Source organism: Phocoena phocoena, chromosome 6 (assembly GCF_963924675.1).
Source record: "Phocoena phocoena chromosome 6, mPhoPho1.1, whole genome shotgun sequence".
Taxonomy (NCBI): Eukaryota; Metazoa; Chordata; class Mammalia; order Artiodactyla; family Phocoenidae; genus Phocoena; species Phocoena phocoena.
In genome coordinates, this window is record NC_089224.1 from 115,308,720 (window position 1) to 115,329,240 (window position 20,521).

The window sequence follows — 20,521 nt, forward strand, 5'->3', positions numbered from 1 at the left end:
GCACCAAAGTGACCTAGGAATGGTCTGGTCGTTGGGGTTCACCTTCCAGGTTTGTTAGGTGGTCTGAGCAGGTCTCGGCCCGAGGCTGCTCAGCCCTCCTGTGTGGGGCCAGTGCTGAGCCCTCTACACCTGGCCTCAGGGGTGTGTCCTCCTGGAGGTCCAGGTTTGGAACGTACAGCCCTCCAGAGGCCTCTTTCCCAGCCCCACAGCCTGCTCTGCAGCCCTGGCTGCCCTGGCCTGGAGCCCGAGAGGAACAGTGAGCAGGTGGCCACAGGCCCCCTTTTGCTCCTCTCGGGGGCTCAGCCTTCCACTGCCTGGTGTCCAGTTCTTCCCATGCTCCTCTCGGGGGGGCTCAGCCTTCCACTGCCTGGTGTCCAGTTCTTCCCTTGCTCCTCTCGGGGGGGCAGCCTTCCACTGCCTGGTGTCCAGTTCTTGAAAACTGTTATTGCACACGTTTTGACTGTTCTGTCTTACTCTGGTTCTTTCAGGTGTGGAGGGGGGTAAGCCCAGTGTGGTCCCTCTTGCCCCGTCTTTGCTGGAAGCCCCATCAGACGTGTAGGCCTGTTGTAACGTAGCTGGTGGACCTCAGAGAGGCTGGGAGACGGTACAGTCCCCCCGGCAGGAGGGCTTAGGGGCCTGGGAAGTTCTCAGAACCTAATTCTGGTGATAAAGTCACAAATCGTTCTGATGAAGGAAGGAGAAAAGAGGCCCCGAGGAGACTGCAGTTTCACCTAGGAGCTTGCAGATGTGCGGAAGGTGGAAGCCAGAGGGTAGAGAGCTTCTGAGGGTAATGCCCAGGAGGGGAGGCCAGCCAAGCCCCGGCTTCTCAGGACACCCCGGGGCTGACGGCAGGGCCAGCCCTTAGTTTTCTCTGTTGGAAACAGACCGATGATGTCGAGGGTGACAGACACACACCACTTAGCTCCTGCTTCGCTTCTGTCTTTCCTGAAGTTGGTTGAGCTGGAGGTGTGGGATGTACGCGGGTGTTGGGATGGGGCGCTGGGCAGTGCAGGGGGTGCCCCGGCCTCCCGGTCGCCCGGACGTGCTGTGCCCCTTGGTGGTGTGGGCGGCGCCCGGGGGCCCAGGCTGCGCTTTGGTCCCGGTGGTTCCCGAGGGGTCGGCTGTGTGAGCCAAGCACACGCCCTGCCTGCAGAGCAGAAAGAACAGGCAGCAGCGGCCCCATCTCTGAGGCTAACTCAGAGAAAGAGAACTGCTACAGCGTCACTGGTTACGTCCCTGAGGGAGGAAGGGAGACGGGGGGCTGGTGAGCGAGGGAGCAGGGGTGCGGGGGTTGGGTGCTGCTCCTTGGGCGGCTGGGCTCCTGGGCTGTCCAGCCGGCCGCGTGGGCGGGCGTGGCTCTCCTCGCGCTGTGTCCCCAGTGTGGCAGGTCGAATGTACGGTGGTTCTCGTTTAGACATTCTCTTGTTTTTAGGCTTATTCTTCACTGTTATCTTATGTAAGTTGTTTTTTATTTTCCTTCTCTTTCCACATTTATTTGTTCAAAATTGTAGTCTTACTAAGAAGAAAAATTGTAGTCTGCTAATAAACTTAATGTGAAAGATTTGTTACCACGTATATAATCTATACTTGGTAAATCATATATTTTACATATGGCACAAATATTTTTCGAATTTTTCTTTGCGTCATTTAAAGTTTTTAGTTTTTCATGAAATAAAATTTTTAATTAATCAAATTTGTCTTTTTCAAATTTTTTTTTTTTACTCCCCCCCACCCTCTCAAAGAGCCCGGCGACAGGCCCGCAGGCGCTGCTACCCGGCCTGCAAGGCCGATGGTTCCCGAGGCTCTTTTTCAAATCTTGTACAAGTATTCCTCTATCCTGCAATCATAACTGTGTTCCAGAGTCAATATAATTTAAAAAATAAACTATCCCTAGATGTTATATTACTTAATGTGTCGTGTTTAGGGTGGTCTAATTGAGGTTGATGTTTTCTTCTATCTTTAACATATTCTGTACTGTGATAATGTACTTTTATAACGAAAACAAGACAAAATGGAAAGGAAGCCTCTGTCGGGTGGGCCGCGCCGCCCCCTCAGCCTCACGTGCTTGTGTCTTCCGTGCAGGAGGAGAACATCTGCCTACACTGGGCGGCCTTCTCGGGCTGTGTGGACATTGCTGAGATCCTGCTGGCCGCCAGGTGCGACCTCCACGCCGTGAACATCCACGGAGACTCGCCCCTGCACATCGCCGCCAGGGAGGACCGCTACGCCTGTGTCGTGTGAGTGGCTCCGGGTGCTCTGGGGACTTTCTGTGGCGGACGAGGATCTTCTGTTCACACCTGCAGTCAGTGTGGCTCCGGGAGGATCGTGGTGAAAATCCCCAAATACGCAGGTCACACGTGGAGGGGAGCCCCGTCCTAACACCTCTGCTTGGGGCCAGAGGAGCGGCACCCACGGGAGGGCTGGAGGACCAGCTGGGAGCCCACTACCACCACTGGAAGCCCCTCCTGCATCACTTTTGCCCGTTGCCGTCAGGTCCAGAGCCTTTGCTCTGCTCCTGGCGGTAGCTCAGGGAGGTGTGGCCCCCACTTCTCATCTCACGGGGGCCTGGGACTAGGGGATGCCCTGTGGTGGGGCCCTCGGCCTCTCAGATAGGGACCTTGGGGGCACAGGGCTCTGGCGCACCATCTGGCCCTGACTGGGTCAGGCCTTGGATTGCCTGCTGGGCTTTAACTGAGTACGTGGCTGGCTAGGCATTGCTGCCCTTTTCATCCTGAGGGTGCCTTTGAACGGAAAAGCCAAGAAGAATCAAATACCATCCCTAGTTATTTACATGCTCTTCCCTTCAAGGAAAAGGAGGACTTTTGACAGTAAATGGGGGAGAAGAGTAATGATGTCTGTCCGTGGTGAGCGGAAGCACCGGCCGGTGAGCTGGTTCATCTGAAAGCGGATGCCGTCTCCTCCTTATTTTTACTGATCGTTGTCGTCCTGCGAAGCTCATCCTTGTATCTTTTGACTTAAGATCTGAATGTTCTGTGGACTTGCGTTTCCCTCCAGCCTCTTCCTGTCCCGGGACTCCGACGTCACACTGAAGAACAAGGAGGGGGAGACGCCCCTGCAGTGCGCCAGTCTCAACTCGCAGGTGTGGAGCGCCCTGCAGATGAGCCAGGCGCTGCGCGATGCGGCCCCTGACAGGCCCGCCCTGGTGGAGAAGACGGTGAGCAGGTGAGGAGCACGAGGCAGGGCCTGCCTCCGGGCGGGGTTGAGGGTCGGAGTGGAAGCCTCTCTGGGCTGGGCCAGGGCTCCCCGGGAAAGCTGACGGCCCCTTCCTGCGGCAGAGACATCGCTCGGGGCTATGAGCGAATCCCCATACCGTGTGTCAACGGTGTGGACGGCGAGCCGTGCCCCAGCAACTATAAGTACGTGTCTCAGAACTGTGTGACGTCCCCCATGAACATCGACAGGAACATTACCCACCTGCAGGTCAGCGGTGGGGGGGGCCCTGCTGTGGGATGTTGCCTCTGCGGCCCCCAGAGCAGCCTGGGCAGCGGGGAGGGGTGCCCTCAGGGCCGCAGTGGCTCTGCCCCGGTCTTTCCCCTCCTGGGGCTGTGCCCACCCAGTGTCTGAGCCTCCTTTCCTCCTTTGGGTCCCTCCCCAGCCCCTCCTGCGAGCCCCCGAGGCCTCGTGCCTGAGCGTTCTCTCCACACCCTCCTTCCTGAGGGGCTGCACGCCCCCGGTGTCCTCAAGAGTCAGAATTTTGAGGATTGTCACTGGAGTTGTGAACAGCACTGGGGGGCGGGGCGGGGCTCCATCTGACACGCCCCTCCCTCCAGTACTGCGTGTGCATCGACGACTGCTCCTCCAGCAACTGCATGTGCGGCCAGCTGAGCATGCGCTGCTGGTACGACAAGGTGAGCCTGCGTGGGGGCCTGGCTGGGGAGGAGCGACAGAGGCCGCCAGGGGACGGGGGCGGGACCGAGGCCGGGTATTGGGGATGGAGCCAGCATTCTCTATGGGCCCTGGGGGTGGCCAGAGGGAACTGACTGGGCGGCAGAGGTGGCCATCCCTGAACCTGGCCTGGAGGGAGCCGAGGAGAGAAGGGCTCCCAAGGCCGGTTTCTGAGACGAGAGCCCTCCCTGGCTTTGATTTGGGGAGTTCAGGGTGTCCTGGAATGGAGAGGGCACACAGGCCCGGCGTGGAGGCCACTGGCACAGAGTCAGCATTACAAAGGGGGCGTCAAGAGTGTCGTCCAAACAGGAGGCTCAGGTGTCGTAGGCAGGGCTGGCGGGACTCGGGTCTCCTGGTGTTTCCTGCGAAGCCTGGCCGTGCTGAGAGGGGGCAAGTTCTTAACTGTTCAGAGCAGCCACTGGAGCTGGCAGGGCCTCGGACGCAGCTGCACAGCCTGGGCTCAGCCCAGCGGCTCTGCTGCGTCTTGGGTGTCGGACAGAAAAGCGGTGACAGGTCCCTCGGGAGCTGGGGGTTTGCAGAGTGGCAGGTGGTGCTGGCAGGGGGTTCCAGGCTGGAGGCTGCAGAGCAGGAGTCCAGGGGCCCACGAGCTGATGGCCTCAGGGAGGCTGAGAGAGGATGACGGGGATGGGGGGAGGTCGACTGGGGCAGAGAGGCTGGCCACAGTCAGGGACCAGGGAGAGCTGTCCCAGAGGTTTCCAAAAGCCATGTAGATTCCTGGCCAGAGACTTTGCGTGGCCTTGGGCAAAGCGTGAGCGTGTGGCCTTACCCTGTCCTCCCAGGTGTGGAGTTTGGCCAGTAACCATGCTTTCTGGGGCGGTGTTTTGATTTGAGGAGGCATGTTGGTGTCAGTTATTTAGCCCTTGCTACGCATCTGTCCGCAGGATGGCCGGCTCCTGCCCGAGTTCAACATGGCGGAGCCGCCCCTGCTCTTCGAGTGCAACCACGCCTGCTCCTGCTGGAGGACCTGCCGGAACCGCGTCGTGCAAAACGGCCTCAGGTGAGGTGCCGCGGGCTGGCGCCAGGGTCTCCGTGGTAAAGTTTGAAAGCAGTCAAGTCCCTTGGGCAGCTCTCTAGTTTCACGTGTGTGTCCACAAACGGGAGCAGCGTGTGTTTAGCGTGTGTGTGTTTGCACGTGGAGGTGGCTTTCTCGGAGCCCTTGGCCTCTGCTGATGTTATAGAGGTTGACGTAAAGAGCGGAAGCCTTCCACGTTTCCTACCCGCTCAGACTTGGGTTCAGGTCAGACGGCCCGAAGGCAAGAGGCAGGCTTGCCAAGAGCTGTGTGGTCCAAGCTCACGAGGTCCTGATCTGGTGTGAACACTCATGTGGTTCCCTCATACCCACGTACTGAGTCTCATGTAAAACATGTTGCCACTTGGTACTCGGGCACTTGGTTCACTGACCACCCAGAGCCAGACCCTGGGGTTCTGGTCATGAACCTTCTCTCCGTGAACACGCTCGAGAGTTGGAAAATCAAAGGTTACGAGGGAAGATTTGTATCCTATGTAAGTTTAGCTGAACATGAACGTTACGGTATTTTGGGGTCTGTTAATATCAGTGTAACCGTACAGCACTTGTGACCAGCCCATACTTCTGTGTCCTGGCGTGTGGCAGAAAGGCCTTGGGGGTGAGGACAGACATGCCACTGGACACACAAATGGCTGGCGGGATGCCCTAGCTCTCGGGGCCTGGGAGGGGCCCCGCAGCTGCCCCCAGGGGCCAGCTCAGCCCTGTGGTTGGCACGCTGCCCGAGCTCGCCTGCATTGCAGCCTGGGACCAGCGGGCCTGCTAATAACCCCTCTGGTCCTCGTCACACGTTGGCGATGAGGGCACTGAGGCTCAGGGAGAGCCGGGGGCCGTGTTCCACGCGCTGACCTCAGGCTGGTGTCTGAGGTTCCCCTGCCCCCTGAGGGTGTGAAGGATGCTGTGAGTGGCGCCTTGGTGCAGGGGCGGGGTCGGGGTGGGGTAACTCTAGGTGTCACTGCTGCATTGCATGCGAAGTTCTAACGCATCTCCAGACATGAAAGTTGTATTTTCTGTGTTTTTTACTCCTGTCACTTGTGTGGTAACATGAGTGTGAGCTGAGTGTCGTGGAACGTGGCTGTGAGTGGCTGATCCTGTTTTCCAGGACGAGGCTGCAGCTCTATCGGACGCAGAACATGGGCTGGGGCGTGCGGTCCCTGCAGGACATCCCACTGGGCACTTTTGTTTGCGAGTAAGTGAGGGCCCGGTCAGCCCAGGGCTGCTGCTGTCACGGGGGAGGGTGCGACTAGGAGTGCACACTGGCCAGTGAGGGGCCCCACGCTCACCGGGGAGGGGCTGCCTGGGCCTGGCTGTGCGCTCACGCTGCGGGCAGCCCCCGCCCACCTCTGCGTTTCTGCCTGCACTTTCTCACCAGCTCATAAGTTATTTCAGAAGATCCGTCAGCACTTCATGACGTGTAGGGGATGATCATTTTGGACCCCTGGTCAGATAGAGGGTTTCTGTGTCATCATTTTCTGGGACCCGGATGAAGTCCCTGTTCAGTCACAGGCAGAATTCTCAGTCATGTGGGCTCCGTCAGGGCCCCTGTGCCCTGCGTCTGGGTCCTGGGTGACATGCGCCTGTCACGTTTTCGTCTGCCTCCGCCTCCGCAGGTATGTCGGGGAGCTCATCTCTGACTCGGAAGCTGACGTGCGTGAGGAAGATTCTTACCTCTTTGACCTTGACAACAAGGTAATGCGTCCTGAGGGGTTGGGCGTAGAGCTGATGGGACTGTGCCATGTGGAGGGGCCTGCTGGCGGGGCCCGGGCTGGTAAGGAGGCTCGCCCGCCAGACTGGCGCTGGGTCCCTGATCCCAGAGGTCCTGAGCTTGCCCAGCGAGCCTCGCGTGAGAGTGTGGGACCTCGGACATGTCCCTCCAGCCTCTGAGCCCCACCTTCCTTCTCAGCAAGGGTGAGGGCCGCCAAGAGTCTCGGGGGCCATGTGCACGGGGGTCGAGCCTTCGAGTGGAGTGAGGGTTGCACTTGTGAACAGGGTGGGTGCGTCTCTCTGTGACCCCGGTGCCCTCCCAGGTGCGGGTAGAAGAGCTGGACCCTGGCTTCGTCCGCTCCGGGCCCTGGTTCCCAGGGCAGTTTCTGAGCCATCGCAGGCTGCCCTGTCCTGCCTTGTCCTGGCTCCCAGGGTTGCTCCTTAATTCATAAACTGCTGACTTCAGACCTTCTAAGAACTCGCCGTCGCTGCCAGTGGGAGGGAGTTCAGGTGGCGGCGGGGAAACAAGTACTCTGTCCCCCGCAGCAGCTGCGAGACCCCTGAACAGCCACCTGTAGGTCGGGTGAAGCCAGGCGCTCCCCTTCCCATGCCTGCCACTCTTGGTTGTGTCTTCAGAGCGCCCTGCTCATCGCCTGACCCCGCGCTGCCCCTGCAGCCACACCCTAAGGGGTCAGCATTTGTGAGACAAGTGTCTGGAAGAGGAGCCTGTGTTCCTGGAGGTTGCAGCCTGGGGCGCGGCTCTAGCCCAGGGCCGTGGGGCCAGGCCTTCCCCACGGCACCGCGGCCAGCTGCCCGGCCTGCGCGCGCGCGTGCGTGGCACTGCAGCCGGGCTGGGTTTCCTGCCCACCTGTGTCTGCTGAGCAGTTTGCCTCTTACTGGTTTGCAGCAGTTCTTTCCATGTTCTGGATCAGTGCTCTCTCCTGACGTTTGACTTGCAGATATCTTCCCTCTGTTGCTTGTTTACTTCCTGACGATGTCTTTTAATGAACAGAAGTTCTTATTTTTATTATCCTCCAACTTTGCAGTCTTTTTATGTGTACAGGTGGGTTTCTATAACGTCCAAGACAAGTTTTTCTAAAACCCAGCTCACAAAGTTACACATTTATATTGTTTCCCAGAAGGTATATTTTGCTTTTCTGCTGAAGGGGATCAAGCTTTATTTTTTTCCCTGTATTGACATCTGTGTGACTGAGCACCATTTGTTGAAAAGATTGTCCTTTCCCCACCCCTCAGCAGTGCAGATTTTGTCCTAAATCAGGTGTCTGCGAGAGCTTGGGTTGGCCTCTGTCAGCCGACTGCCTTGGGCAGCCTGTACTTTATTAGTTATCCTAGTTTACCTCCCCTTACCTTGTGGTTCTTGGGAGTGTCTGCTCTTCTTGGTCTCTCAAAGTTTCCATATAAGTTTTAAAATCAGCTTGACAAGTTCCACAAAACTCCTGTAGGGATTTGATTGCATAGCATTGAATCTGTGAGCCAGATTAGATCATGGCATCGAACCTGTAAGCCTCATTAGGGATCATAGTATTGACCCGTGAACCAGGTTAGGATCATAGCAATGACCTGTGAACCAGGTTAGGGTCAGAGCATTGACCCATGAATAAGGATAGGGTCAGAGCACTGACCTGTGAACCCAGTTAGGGTCAGAGCATTGACCTGTGAACCAGTTAGGGTCAGAGCACTGACCTGTGAACCCAGTTAGGGTCAGAGCACTGATCTGTAAACCAAGATAGGGTCAGAGCTTTGACAGGTGAACCAGGATAGGGTCAGAGCACTGACCTGTGAACCCAGTTAGGGTCAGAGGATTGACCCGTGAACCAGATTAGGGTCAGAGCATTGACCTGTGAAGCCGTTAGGGTCAGAGCATTGACCTGTGAACCAGTTAGGGTCAGAGCACTGACCTGTAAACCAGGATAGGGGCAGAGCTTTGAACCTGTGAATCCAGTTAGTGTCAGAGCACTGACCTGTGAACCAGGATAGGGTCAGAGCACTGACCTGTGAACCCGTTAGGGTCAGAGTGTTGACCTGTGAACCAGTTAGGGTCAGAGCAGTGACCTGTAAACCAGGATAGGGGCAGAGCTTTGAACCTGTGAATCCACTTAGGGTCAGAGCATTGACCTGTGAACCAGTTAGGCTCAGAGTACTGACCTGTGAATCCGGTTAGGGTCATAGCATTGACCTGTGATGGTTCGCTGGGCCATCTGCTCCTTCCCCTTGGGAGTGGTGACCCAGATAGCCGTGCGGGGCTGTGTGCTGGCCTGCGGGTGGACGTGCTGGTTCTGGCTTTTATGGCCAGGAGTGCACCTGCGGTGGATTTTCAGACTTGACTTCTGTGGATGTGAGTCTTTGTTTCTCTCGGTAAATTCTTGGGGGTGGAATTACTGCCGTCTGGTGAGTGTTCACTTACTGACTTTAGGAGAAACGGCAAACAGTTTCCGGAGGGCTTGTTCCCCCCCACACTCGCCAGCAGGAAAGGGCAGCTCAGACACTAATTCTGATGCCCCGTGATGGCAGCATCTTTTTTTTTTAAAATAATTTTTATGGGAGTACAGTTGCTTTACCATGTTGTGTTTCTGCTGTACAGCAAAGTGAATCAGCTATACATATACATACATCCCCTTTTTTTTGGATTTCCTTCCCATTTAGGTCACCACAGAGCACTGAGTAGAGCTCCCTGTGCTATACAGTAGGTTCTCATTAGTTATCTATCTTATACATAGTAGTGTATATATGTCAATCCCAATCTCCCAATTCATCCCACCCTCCCTTCCCCTCCTTGGGGTCCATATGTTTGTTCTCTACATCTGTGTCTCTGTTTCTGCTTTGCAAATAAGTTCATCTGTACCATTTTTCTAGATTCCACATATAAGCAGTATTATATGATATGTTTTTCTGACTTCACTCTGTGTGAGTCTTTAGGTCCACCCACATCTCTGCAAATGACACTATTTCGTTCCTTTTTATGGCTGAGTAATATTCCACTGTGTGCACCACATCTTCATTATATGGCAGTGTCTTTTCACAGCTTAGTGGCTTCCTTACATCTTCGTTCGTGGAGAAGTTTTAAAAATTTATTGTGGGTTGTTCCGTCGGGCCGCTTGTCGTAAGAGCTCTTCACAAGCCCTGAATGGTACCCTTTGTCCAACGTGTGTTGTGAGTATTTCCCTCCTGCCTTTCGTTCCTCTTCACAGAACAGAAAGCGTTTTTAATGGTTTAGTGCTTTATGTGTCCTAAGAAATCTTTGCTGCAAGGTTGTGAAGATTTTCTCCTTTCTCTAGAATTTTTGTATTTTAGCAAAATTACATTTAGATCTGTGATCTGTTTCAAGAACGTTTGTATATGGTTTGTTTTTTTTTTTGCTTAACGTATTTTTTTTGGTGAGAGCACTTAAGTTCTATTCTCTTAGCAGATTTCGGCTGTACAAAACAGTGTCATCAACTGTAGTCACCATGTTATACATTTGATCCTCAGACCTTTTTCATTTTATAAATTTACTGTCTCCCTGTTTCCCCCACTCCTCACCCCCTGGCAACCCCTATTCTACTCGGTTTCCACGAAAGTTTGCCTTAAAAAAAAAAAGAGGCCACATAAAGTGACACCATGCCGTCTTTGTCATTTGCTGGCTTATCTCAGATGATGCCCTTGAGGTTCATCCATATTGTCCCAAATGGCAGGATTTCCTTTTTTTTTTTTTAAGGCGGAATAGTATTCCACTGTATGTGTGCCACATTTTCTTACCCATTAATGGACACTTGGTTGTTTCCATATCTTGGCTGCTGTGAATAATGCTGCAGTGGACATGGGGGAGCAGATATCTCTTCAAGGTTGTGGTTTTGTTTCCTTCGTAAATGTCCTGGAGTGGGATCGCTGGATCACACGGTAGTCCTGTTTTCACCTTCTTGAGGAAGCTCCATCCACACTGTTGTCCACAGTGGCCGCACCGATTTACCTCCCCCCACGCAGTGCACTGAGGGCTCCCTTTTCTCCACACCCTCACCAGTGCTTCTTGTCTTTTTGATGACGGTCATTCTGACAGGTGTGAGGTGATTAATCATTGTGGTTTCGATGTGCATTTCTCTGATGATTAGTGATGTGGAGCATCTTTTCATGTACCTGTTGGCCATCTGTGTGTCTTCTTTGGAAAGATGATTATTCAGTTCCTCTGCCCATTTTTTAAATTGGCTTTTTTGTTTTTTGCTACTGAGTTGTGTGAGTTCTTTATATATTTTGGATAATAACCCCTTATCAGACACATGGTTTGCAAATATTTTCTCCCATTCAGTAGCTGCCTTTTTCTTTCTTTTTTGCCGCACGTCTCGGCTTGCAGGATCTTAGTTCCCCGACCAGGGAGTGAACCTGGGCCTATGGCAGTGAAAGCGCTGAGTCCTAACCCGTGGACCACCAGGGAACACCTGGTACCTGCTTTTTCATTTTGTTGATGGTTTCCTTTGCTGTGCAGAAGCTTTTTAGTTCAGTGTAGTCCACTTGTTTACTTTTGCTTTTGTTGTCTTTGCTTTTGGTGTCAAATCCAAATATCATTCAAGACCAATATCAAAGGGCTTCCCACCTCTGTTTTCTTCTAGAAGTCTCACAGTTTCAGGTCTCACGTTTTGCATTGATTTTTGTTTTTGGTGTAAGATAGGGGTTGAGGTTCCCTTTTGTCCATGTCAATGTAAAGTCTCTCCTTGCACTATTGAAAGTAGGTCTGTCTGGGCTATGTTTTTTCCTTTGGTTTATTTGCCAATCCGTAACCTACATCGCTCTGTCCTGGTCACAGGCGCACCTCGGAGGCGCTGCGGGTTCAGTTCCAGACCAGCAACATAGCGAATATCGCAGTAGAGCGTATTACAGTACACACTTTTCTTTTTTTTTTTTTGGTCCCAGTGCATCTAAAAGTCATGTTTATACTATAGGCTATTAAGCGTACAATAGCATTGTCTTATAAAAATAATTATATACCTTAATCAAAAGATGCTTTATTGCTAAAAAGTGCTAACCACCATCTGAGCCTTCAGTGGGTCATAGTAGTAACATCAAAGGTCACTGACCACATATACCGTAACAAATACAGCAGTACTGAAAACGTTTAAAATACTACGAGAATTACCAGAGTGTGACGGAGACAGGAAGTAAGCAGATACTGTTGGAAGAATGGAGCCCGCAGACCCACTGGATGCGGTGTCTGCAAAGTTCAGCAAACCAAGGTGCGCCGGTACGGCTGTGAGACTAAACCCTGAAACCAGGTCGTGTTGTGCTCAGACCCTGTTTCCTCCAAAAGCCGTTTCACCTTTTCTGTGTCCTTTGCATTTCCCTGTAGATTCTGGAATCAGGGCATCAGTACAGGAAGCCGCGGCCGGAGCCCTGCTGGGGTTGCCTCCCGTTTGTTGCTGAGTTTAGGGCGTCGGCGTCTGCACAGCATTAGGTCTCCTCCTGGTCCCTGGTGTTGCGTCCAGGTGTCCGCAGAGCTTGCAGGCTCTCAGGGTGTAGATCTTACACATGTTCCCTTAAGTTTACTCCCAAGTATTCCATGCTCTTATGCTTTCGTAAACAGTGTTGCTGTTTACTTCGTTGTCTAATTGTTGCTAGGATATGGAAATACTTGGTTTTTTGTATATCGACCTTGCTAAATCCACTTGTTAATTCCAGTAGCTTTTTTGACGGTTCTCTAGGATTTTCTGTATGCATAAACTGTGTCATGTGTGAGTAAAGACAGCTCTACTTCTTCCTTGCCCTTCTAAGTCTGTGCTGAGAGCCTGGCTGGGGTCTCAGCAGTGGGAGGGGACATCCTTGCCCGTCTCTGTCAAGGGAAAAGCATTCATTCTTTGAACACCAAGTGTGATGTGAGCTGTGAGCTTTTCGTAGATGCCCTCGTAGAAGTATTCTGGTGCTGATTTGTTTACTGAGGCCTAATTTGTATGCAGGAGATTCACCCATTTATGTGTCCAGCTCTGTTGGTTTTGACAGGCGTCTCCTTGTTCCTGCCCCATCAGTGGTCTCAGGGTCCTCTGCTCAGGGTCACCCAGGCTGTCCAGGCGTGGTCCGGCTGCGTCTTTTCTGGACCTTGGACCTCGGAGTCCTCGGGCTCACATGCTGGTTGTCAGAACGCAAGTTCTCGGCTGCAGGACTGAGGTCCAGCCGGGGCTCTGTCTGCTCCCAGGGGCCCCAAGCACACAGCCCCCTTCTTGAAGGTCAGCAGGAGAACCACGCATGGTGTGATGTGATCGCGGGAGTGGCTTTTGTGAGAAGCGAGTCACAGGTTGCCCAGGGGGTGGGGTTCTGTGAGCGAGCGAGGCTGGGGTGAGCACCACTGCACCGAGATATGCAGACCAGCTCTCGGGGACACCCGGCCCCTCTGTCCCTGCCGTTTGCCTTTTCCAGAATGTCGTATGGGTGGATTCCCACGGCACATGGCCTCTGGGTCTGGCCCTCTCCCTGGTGGAGGGAACCTCTGGGAGCTTGTCTGCGGTGTCACGTGTTTGTGTTGGTTGGGTCATCACTGCTCAGTCGTGTGGATACCCCTCAGGCTGCTCCTCCATCCACCAGACACATTTGGGCTGTTTCCAGGTGTTGGCGGTTAGCGCAGCTTTCGAGAGCATTCATGTCAGGCTTTGGGTGGATGTGTCCTCATCCCCTGGGGCCGCGTGGTGGTGACTGGCAGCTTCATGGGAGGCTCGGCCATGTCCCTGGCACATGTGTCCCAAGCATCTGGAGAGTCCTGGCAGGAGGGCAGGTCCAGTGCTGGCTGCTCCTTTGTGGTGGGGAGCAGGGTCCTGGTGTTGGACCATTTCAGTGCTCTTGTAAATGGCATTTTTTCCCCTGATTTAGTTGCTTGATACATAGAAATAGTTACTTTTTTCCAACTAACTTTTTTTTTTTTTTTTTGCTGTACGCGGGCCTCTCACTGTTGTGGCCTCTCCCATTGCGGAGCACAGGCTCTGGACACGCAGGCTCAGTGGCCGTGGCTCACGGGCCCAGCCACTCCGCAGCATGTGGGATCTTCCCGGACTGGGGCACGAACCTGTGTCCCCTGCATCGGCAGGCGGACTCTCAACCACTGTGCCACCAGAGAAGCCCCCAACTAACTTTTAACTCTGTGACCTGTTAAACTCACTGACTAGATGTAGCATTTATTTGTGAGTTCTCTTCTCAGTGGACACGATCGTGTCATCAGCACACGGTCCCCTCCCGGCCGGGCCGCTGTGCCTGCCTTGGTGGAGAAAAGCTTCCAGAACCCAGGCTCCCATGGGCGCTGGTGCTCAGAGCTCTGTCCCTAGTCCACCAAGAGTGACCTGGATTGACGTTAGGCTGTGTTCAGTGTTTTTCTGCATCTGCTGAAATGCCCCTACCATCTCTCTTGTACTTACTGTAGTAACATGGTGGATAATCTGATTTTATGGCCATCGTTGGGCCATCATTACTGGTTTGTAATCTCACGCCTGCTTCAGCACAGGGTGTTGTGCTGCCGGTGGTCGGCCTGCACTGGCCCGTAGGCTGGCCTGCGTGTGTCCCCAGAGCCTGCCCCCGACCATCTGGCACCGCTAGCATCTGTGCCTGTGGGTCTGTGTCTAGTGTCTGGGGGTTTCCTGCTTATTTTCATTCTGTTTGCCCATTGCCCCTTGTTCCTGATGAGTTTTTGTTTGGGTTCCAAACTCTGTATTTGCAAACCTGCCTGAAGAAATGCGTTGCGGCTTCGGAGCCCTCATCTGGAATCACTCGGTCCATTTGTGGGAACGAGGGTGGTTCGGGGCTGAGCTGCAGCCGCCAGCCTCTCCGAGTCTAGCCCAGCCTCCCCTGCAGTGACCCTCGCCCTGGGGTGCAGCCCTCAGGGCCCCACCTGCAGCAAGGAGGATTCGCAGGGCCCTAGACCCCCGGCCTCGTGCCCGCTGTGCAGAGCACAGCTAGGGACGCCAGCCGCTGAGCTCAGCCCCCGTGGAGGAGCCTTCCTGGAGCGTCCGCTCCTTCACGAGGCGTTTTCTTTGTTGCTTTTTCTGAAATGCTCTGTCAGGCTGTCTCGAGTCTCCGCAGACCAGGCAGCTTGCCTGACCACAGGTCAGCGCTCTGATTCTCACCAACATCCTTTGACAGATGGGGCATGTGCGGACGCTGTCCGGGGAGGGGCGGAGGGGGCGTTCCTGGGGGCCCCAAGGGGGCCCCACACAGGCCTCTCCACGTTCCCCGCTTACCTGTCTGGGAGGAGCTTTCTGTCTCCAGACTGCTCTGGCTGGTGCTTCTGTAAAAACACTGCAGATTCCAAGCCCGTTTCTTAATTATCAGATTCTAAGACGTGGAGTTATACTGTCTGATTGCTGTGCTTGTTTCTCAGCTCCTCCCCTGAGCAGCTCCTGGACCGCTGCCAGCCCCTGGCCCCCATAGGGACATCCCTCCAGTGGCCACCCTCTCTCCTCCCGTTGCTGCGACCGCTGCCTTTGACCCCTGGCCTTTCCGTCTCTTCAGCCCCGCACACCGGGCTGTGCCCCTGGGAGGGTCCTGGCAACCCGAGTGCCGCTGACTCTGGGCCCTCAGCCCCGGCCCCCAGCTGTGTGGGTCTCCTGCTTGCTCTGGTCCACTCCTCCTGGACCCGAGCAGGTAGCCCTCTTCAGTCTTGCCCCATGGGTCTTTCGTTCTGGGCACGTAAAAAGCCACGGATGCAGCACGTCCCCCAGCCGTTCCAGCTCAGGCCTGTGTGTCCCCGAGTGTTGGCATGTCAGAGTGCCCATACCCACTGGGCCATCTGCCCGTGCCTCGCTCCCCCACCCACCATTTGAGGCATCAGGAAACTTTCCGGTTCTGCCTTCCAGGTGTTTCCTGGGTCTGATCACCTGTCCTCATGCTGCTGAGTCTGTCCCTCTCCTTGCTGTTCTGGAACCTTCCAAACACCTGCTCTGTCCCCATCTCCTCTTCTCGCTTCAAGCCTCTTCTCGAGTCCCCTGGTTAACCCGGGTGCCCTCACGCCCTCAGCCTCTCAGAGTCATGATGTGGGTGGCTCGTGTGGGCGTGGGGCTCCCTCCCCACAGTATTTTTGCCTCAGAACCAGGTGTGGGTGGTTTCTGGATCAGAGAAGCTTTAAAAAAGCAGCACATACATCTGAAAGGACACATCTTAAAGACCGAGAAAGGCTGCTTGTCGCAGGAGGGACGCAGGGTCCTCATAGAGGGGAATGGTCGGGTCTTCAGGATGGGTGGCCCCCGCTTGGTGCAGGCCAGTGACCAAGGGCTCAGGACATAACTCCTGGGAAGTGTGGGCAGCATGGCGGGGGCCCAGGGCCAGGGACCAGTGGGCAGAACCCCCACTTGTCCCCCAGGAAGCCTTGGTGTCCCTGGGGGGCCACCTGTGGGTCCTGCAGGCTCTGGGCAGGGTCTCCATGCGGGACCCTTACAGGGGCTCCCTTTAGGGACCCAGGGGGGAGGGGGTGTCTGGGCCGCCTCGCGCCCCTGGGTGGTAGAGGCGGTGTCCGCACGGCCCTTCGCTGCTTGGGGTCCAGCCCAGGGCCTCCTTCCTTTATCACACGGGCACGTGCTTCTCACCCACCCCTTTGTGCTGCTCCTTTAGTCTCTTGTTCAGCTTAGGAAAAAAGAAAAGAGAAAAAGTGAAAACATGTTTCACTTCATCCAAGGATTTCTCACTCTTGTCTTTATGGATAAAGACACAGAAAGGGGGAGAAAATCAGTATAGTTGAGGCTCTTCCCTGGCCCCCTGGCCCCCTGGCCGCTGGCGTGAGGGTCAGACCGCAGTGGCCGATGGCATGGTGGTGCTCTGGGGGGGTTTGCTTGCTGCTCACTCAGGGGTTCGGTTCTGGGTGGGTGTCCTCGCCGTGTGGCCCCTCTGACTTTGGGTCGATCTTGTGCTCTGGATCCTTCCAGAGAAAACTCTTTCCCACGGCTTGGATGGTTAGACCAGGCCCCTTTCTCACGGTCAGCTCAGCCCCTTCTGCCCTGTGTTGTTACCGCGGCAGCAGTGCCAGAGGCACGGTTGGGACCCCGGTCCCGGGGCTCCTCTCTGTCCTAAAGGGTCTGTGGTTTTCTGAGTCCCCTCGTGAGCAACCTGGCAGCTTCCCTCCCACTGTCCCACTGCCCCTCTGCCCCTCTGCCCCTTTGCCCCCTGCCTCTCTGCCCCCCTGTCCCTCTGCCCCTCTGTCCCTCTACATCTCTGCTCCTCTGTCCCTCTACTCCTCTGTCACTCTGCCTCCCGTCCCTCTGTCTCCTGTCCCTCTGCCCCTCTGCCCTCCGTCCCTCTGTCTCTCCGCCCCCCGTCCCTCTGCCCCCCGTCCCCGTGTCCCTCTGCCTCTCTGCCCCCCGTCCCTCTGTCCCCCTGCCCAGTGCCCCCTGCGTCTCCCACTCCTGCTAAGTTGAACCCCTGCTCCTCCATCACCAGGTCCCTGGGGAGTTGTGCTGCCCGGTGGTCCTTACAGGACCATGTGGCCCCTTAGCCACCCCACGTGGTTCCCATAACGCTGTCCTCCTCTGTCCTGGTGCTGACAGCATCAGAGCGTCGGATGGGACGGTGCCAGCCACATAGATTATCCATGTTTGTGCTCGTTTTCACCCCCGGAGTTGAAGCCCCACGAGAGAGGGGGAGGAGAGGGTGGCGTCCGCTGCGTGGCAGTGGCGGTGCCCACGCCTGCCCTCCTGGGACGCTCAGTGCGTGTCTCCCCCAGGACGGAGAGCTGTACTGCATCGATGCGCGTTTCTATGGCAACGTCAGCCGCTTCATCAACCACCACTGCGAGCCCAACCTGGTGCCCGTGCGCGTCTTCATGTCCCACCAGGACCTGCGCTTCCCCAGGATCGCCTTCTTCAGCACCCGCCTGATCGAGGCCGGGGAGCAGCTGGGGTAGGTGCCCGCCAGGCGCACGCGCTACCTGCCCCAGACTGGACGGCTCGGGCGGGGCTAGGTGGGCCCGGCTCCCGGGAGGTGCTGGTGGGCCCGGACCCCCGCCCAGCTCTGTTCTCCCCCCAGGTTTGACTACGGGGAGCGCTTCTGGGACATCAAAGGCAAGCTGTTCAGCTGCCGCTGTGGCTCCCCCAAGTGCCGGCACTCCAGCGCCGCCCTGGCCCAGCGGCAGGCCGGCGCCCAGGCCGCCCAGGAGGACGGGCTGCCCGACACCAGCTCCTCCCCCGCTGACCCGCTATGAGAGAGAGCCGCGGCCCGGGCGCCCAAGCGGATGCCGTTCACGCTGCGGTTCGGGGAGAAAAGGAGAAGCGCACACGACGACGTCTGAGGTCCCGGCCTGGTGCTGGCGGGGCCGGGCTGCGCGGTGGGCGCTCTGGGACTCTGCACTGGTGTCGCCCGTGAGTTTCTGATGGTGATTTTGTCGTTTCCACGTTTCTCGTTTCCCCTCTGCTCTCCGTCGTTCCTGACCCACCGCTGGGCTTGTGGGCAGTGTCCTGTCGACCCAGACCCCTCCGTGTGGCCCCGCCAAAGCCACCGTCACCCACCCGCAGCCCGAGGGGCTGGTGCCGGCTCCTGGGGCCGCGCAGACCCTGTCCCCACCGCTCCTGAGAGGTCAGGGCCGAGCTGCCACTGACCTTGGAGAAAACGTGGGTTTGCTTTTTAAAGAAATCCTATATCTAGTCCTATATACCAGACCTCTAACGTGTTTCTTTTCGAGGAAGCGGTCTGGGGGTGCAGGAGGGCCACGGCCCACGGAGGACCCACACCTGCCCTGCGAGTGCCGTGAGGCCGGCACCTTCTGTTGATTTCTAAGCCACACGCTCTGATGATGAATAAACTGATTTATTTTCTACCATTATTGGACATTAGGACAAACAAAAAATAAAAAACAGAAAACACAGACAACGGTGCTGATTCTGGTGTGGTTTCTACTCACCATGTGAAAATAAACTATCAACTGTATAAAGAGAACAAAGTGATTTTAGAATAAAATGCAGGAGAAAACTTTTTTTAAAATGTTAGTCTTGTAGTGTGAATAAATTTGCCATCACCTTTTATGTGATGGCCTGCCAGGTCATATACTTTTTTTTGGCATATACTTTTTTAAATACTGTAATTAGTGCAGTAACAGTGGGTTTTTTTGTGCGACTCTTCTAAAACATTCATAATGCAGTCATGTTTATTTTTTCTGTTGAAATGTTTTTGACAAGTTCTAAGAGCAGTCTTTTGGCTCAGACCATTTCTTGTTCTGTTTTCAATGAAATCAATAAAAAAAAAAAAAAGAAGTACTTTAAATGAGGTTTCATCATGGTATCATGTTTCAACTGGTTTCTGCAAAATACCCGTGTTTCCCTTGGGGTGCGGTGCTCGTGGGGTCCCACACGGCCCCGGGGACCAGTGGGCAGGCCCAGCCCTGTGCCGAGTCTGAGAAGGTGGACCTGACACCCCCACTCATCCCTGCAGAGAGGACACGGCCCGCCCCTCCCCAGGCAGCCTGTGCGTGCGTGTGCGTGTGCCTGTGCGTGTGCGTGGGGGGCACGTCTGTGTGTGCCAAGCTCTCAGGAGGCTGACGGAGGTCTGGAATCAGATCTGTGTCTGGACGTGGTAAGGCTGGGCCCTCTCCTCCTGCCGGAACCTCCAGTCCCAAAACTCATCGGGAGCCTCCGAACACAAGAAGCAGCTTGAATGCTCTATTTTTTATACACAGACGTCATTCAGTTAGACATTTTCAGACATTTATCCAGAACCTGCATTTTGCAAACAGCGCAAACAGGGTGGCTTCCCTGTGGACGTGGATAAGGCCCGATGTGCGGAGCCAGGAGCCTGAGCTGTGACTGGTCCGCCCGAAGAGCCCTTTCTTCCCGGAGGACTTGGGCTGGGTCCTCAGGGCTCACTGCCTTTCTCTTCTGAGGGCAACAGGACCACAGGAGGGGCTGTGCTGGCGGGGAGGGCCCACCTGCAGCTGGTTTTCAGGCCCTGAGACCCACCAGCCCTGTGTGCCTTCCCCCAGCCCAGCCCTCGGGCTCCAAGCCCAGGGGACTGCAGGGGACGAAGGTCCTTGTGTGTTGGCAGTCCACCTGTTATGTGCTGGGCCAGTGCTGGTGTCCAAACAACTGTCTGTTGAATCAAGACAGTCTAGTTGCAAACCTTTAGGGTGCTGGGGAGGTCTGTGGGGTGAGGGCCCCCACGAGGTGCCGTCTCGGCAGTGGGTGCTGGGCTGCTTCCTTTGTCAGCCTGTCCTGGGGGCTGTGTGGTGCCCCTCAGCGCTGGCAAGATGCTCCCCCACCAATCCTGCTGGCAGGCCTGGGGGATAGGCCTGGGTCTCTGCTCCATGGGACGCTGACTGCAGATATGAGGCTCTGAAGGGCTGGCCGGTGGGTGGGAGGCAGGCCAGGGGGGACTCCCACGGTGGCGGGGCACACATGGCTGGAGCGTGAGGGTCTCACCCGGCTGTACTTACTCCTCAAAGGCAAACCTGTCACTGCCTCCCGCCTGCCTGGGGGTGTCCCCCGCCCTGCCAACTTTGGACAGTGGGCCTCTCCCACCCACTCCTCCCTGACAGCTGCATCCATTTCCACGGGGCCGGAAAGAATTCTGAGCGTCATCTTTTTCTACTTGTGCAATTACCCTCTTAGAGAAGAGACCAAAGGGCACTGCAGAGCCACATTTTGGAATCTGTCGCCAAAACCCCATTCCTAAGACGTGTGCTGATTTCTGCCTCCTCGAAGAGGGTGAATTTCCCCACGTCCAGCACTGAGCACTGTCGGACTTCTTTTTCTAATGTCTAGAGGAAGAATGATCAGTGTGCTACTTCACACTTGTTTGGTTACTGATAAACGCGAATGTCTGTCTTATTTATTACAGGTGGGGCTTTCCTCCTGTGTGAATTGCCTTGTAAAATTTTATTGTGTTGTTTATATTTCTCTTATTGATTTGTATGGGCTCTTTATATATTGT

At 55.4% G+C, this 20,521-nt stretch overlaps 1 protein-coding gene across 2 annotated transcripts in view; it reads left to right on the plus strand.

Moving 5' to 3' along the window:
* EHMT1 (euchromatic histone lysine methyltransferase 1) overlaps positions 1–17,804 on the plus strand; it is a 75,193-nt gene extending 57,389 nt beyond the window's left edge. For both annotated transcript variants that reach the window (XM_065879541.1, XM_065879542.1), the window contains exons 18-26: positions 2,083–2,237; positions 3,016–3,183; positions 3,297–3,441; positions 3,792–3,869; positions 4,809–4,924; positions 6,054–6,140; positions 6,562–6,640; positions 17,328–17,503; positions 17,630–17,804. In XM_065879541.1, coding sequence (XP_065735613.1) covers positions 2,083–2,237; positions 3,016–3,183; positions 3,297–3,441; positions 3,792–3,869; positions 4,809–4,924; positions 6,054–6,140; positions 6,562–6,640; positions 17,328–17,503; positions 17,630–17,804 — 1,179 coding nt within the window. The remainder of the gene's footprint in view (positions 1–2,082; positions 2,238–3,015; positions 3,184–3,296; positions 3,442–3,791; positions 3,870–4,808; positions 4,925–6,053; positions 6,141–6,561; positions 6,641–17,327; positions 17,504–17,629) is intronic.
* The last annotated feature ends 2,717 nt before the right edge of the window (positions 17,805–20,521 follow it).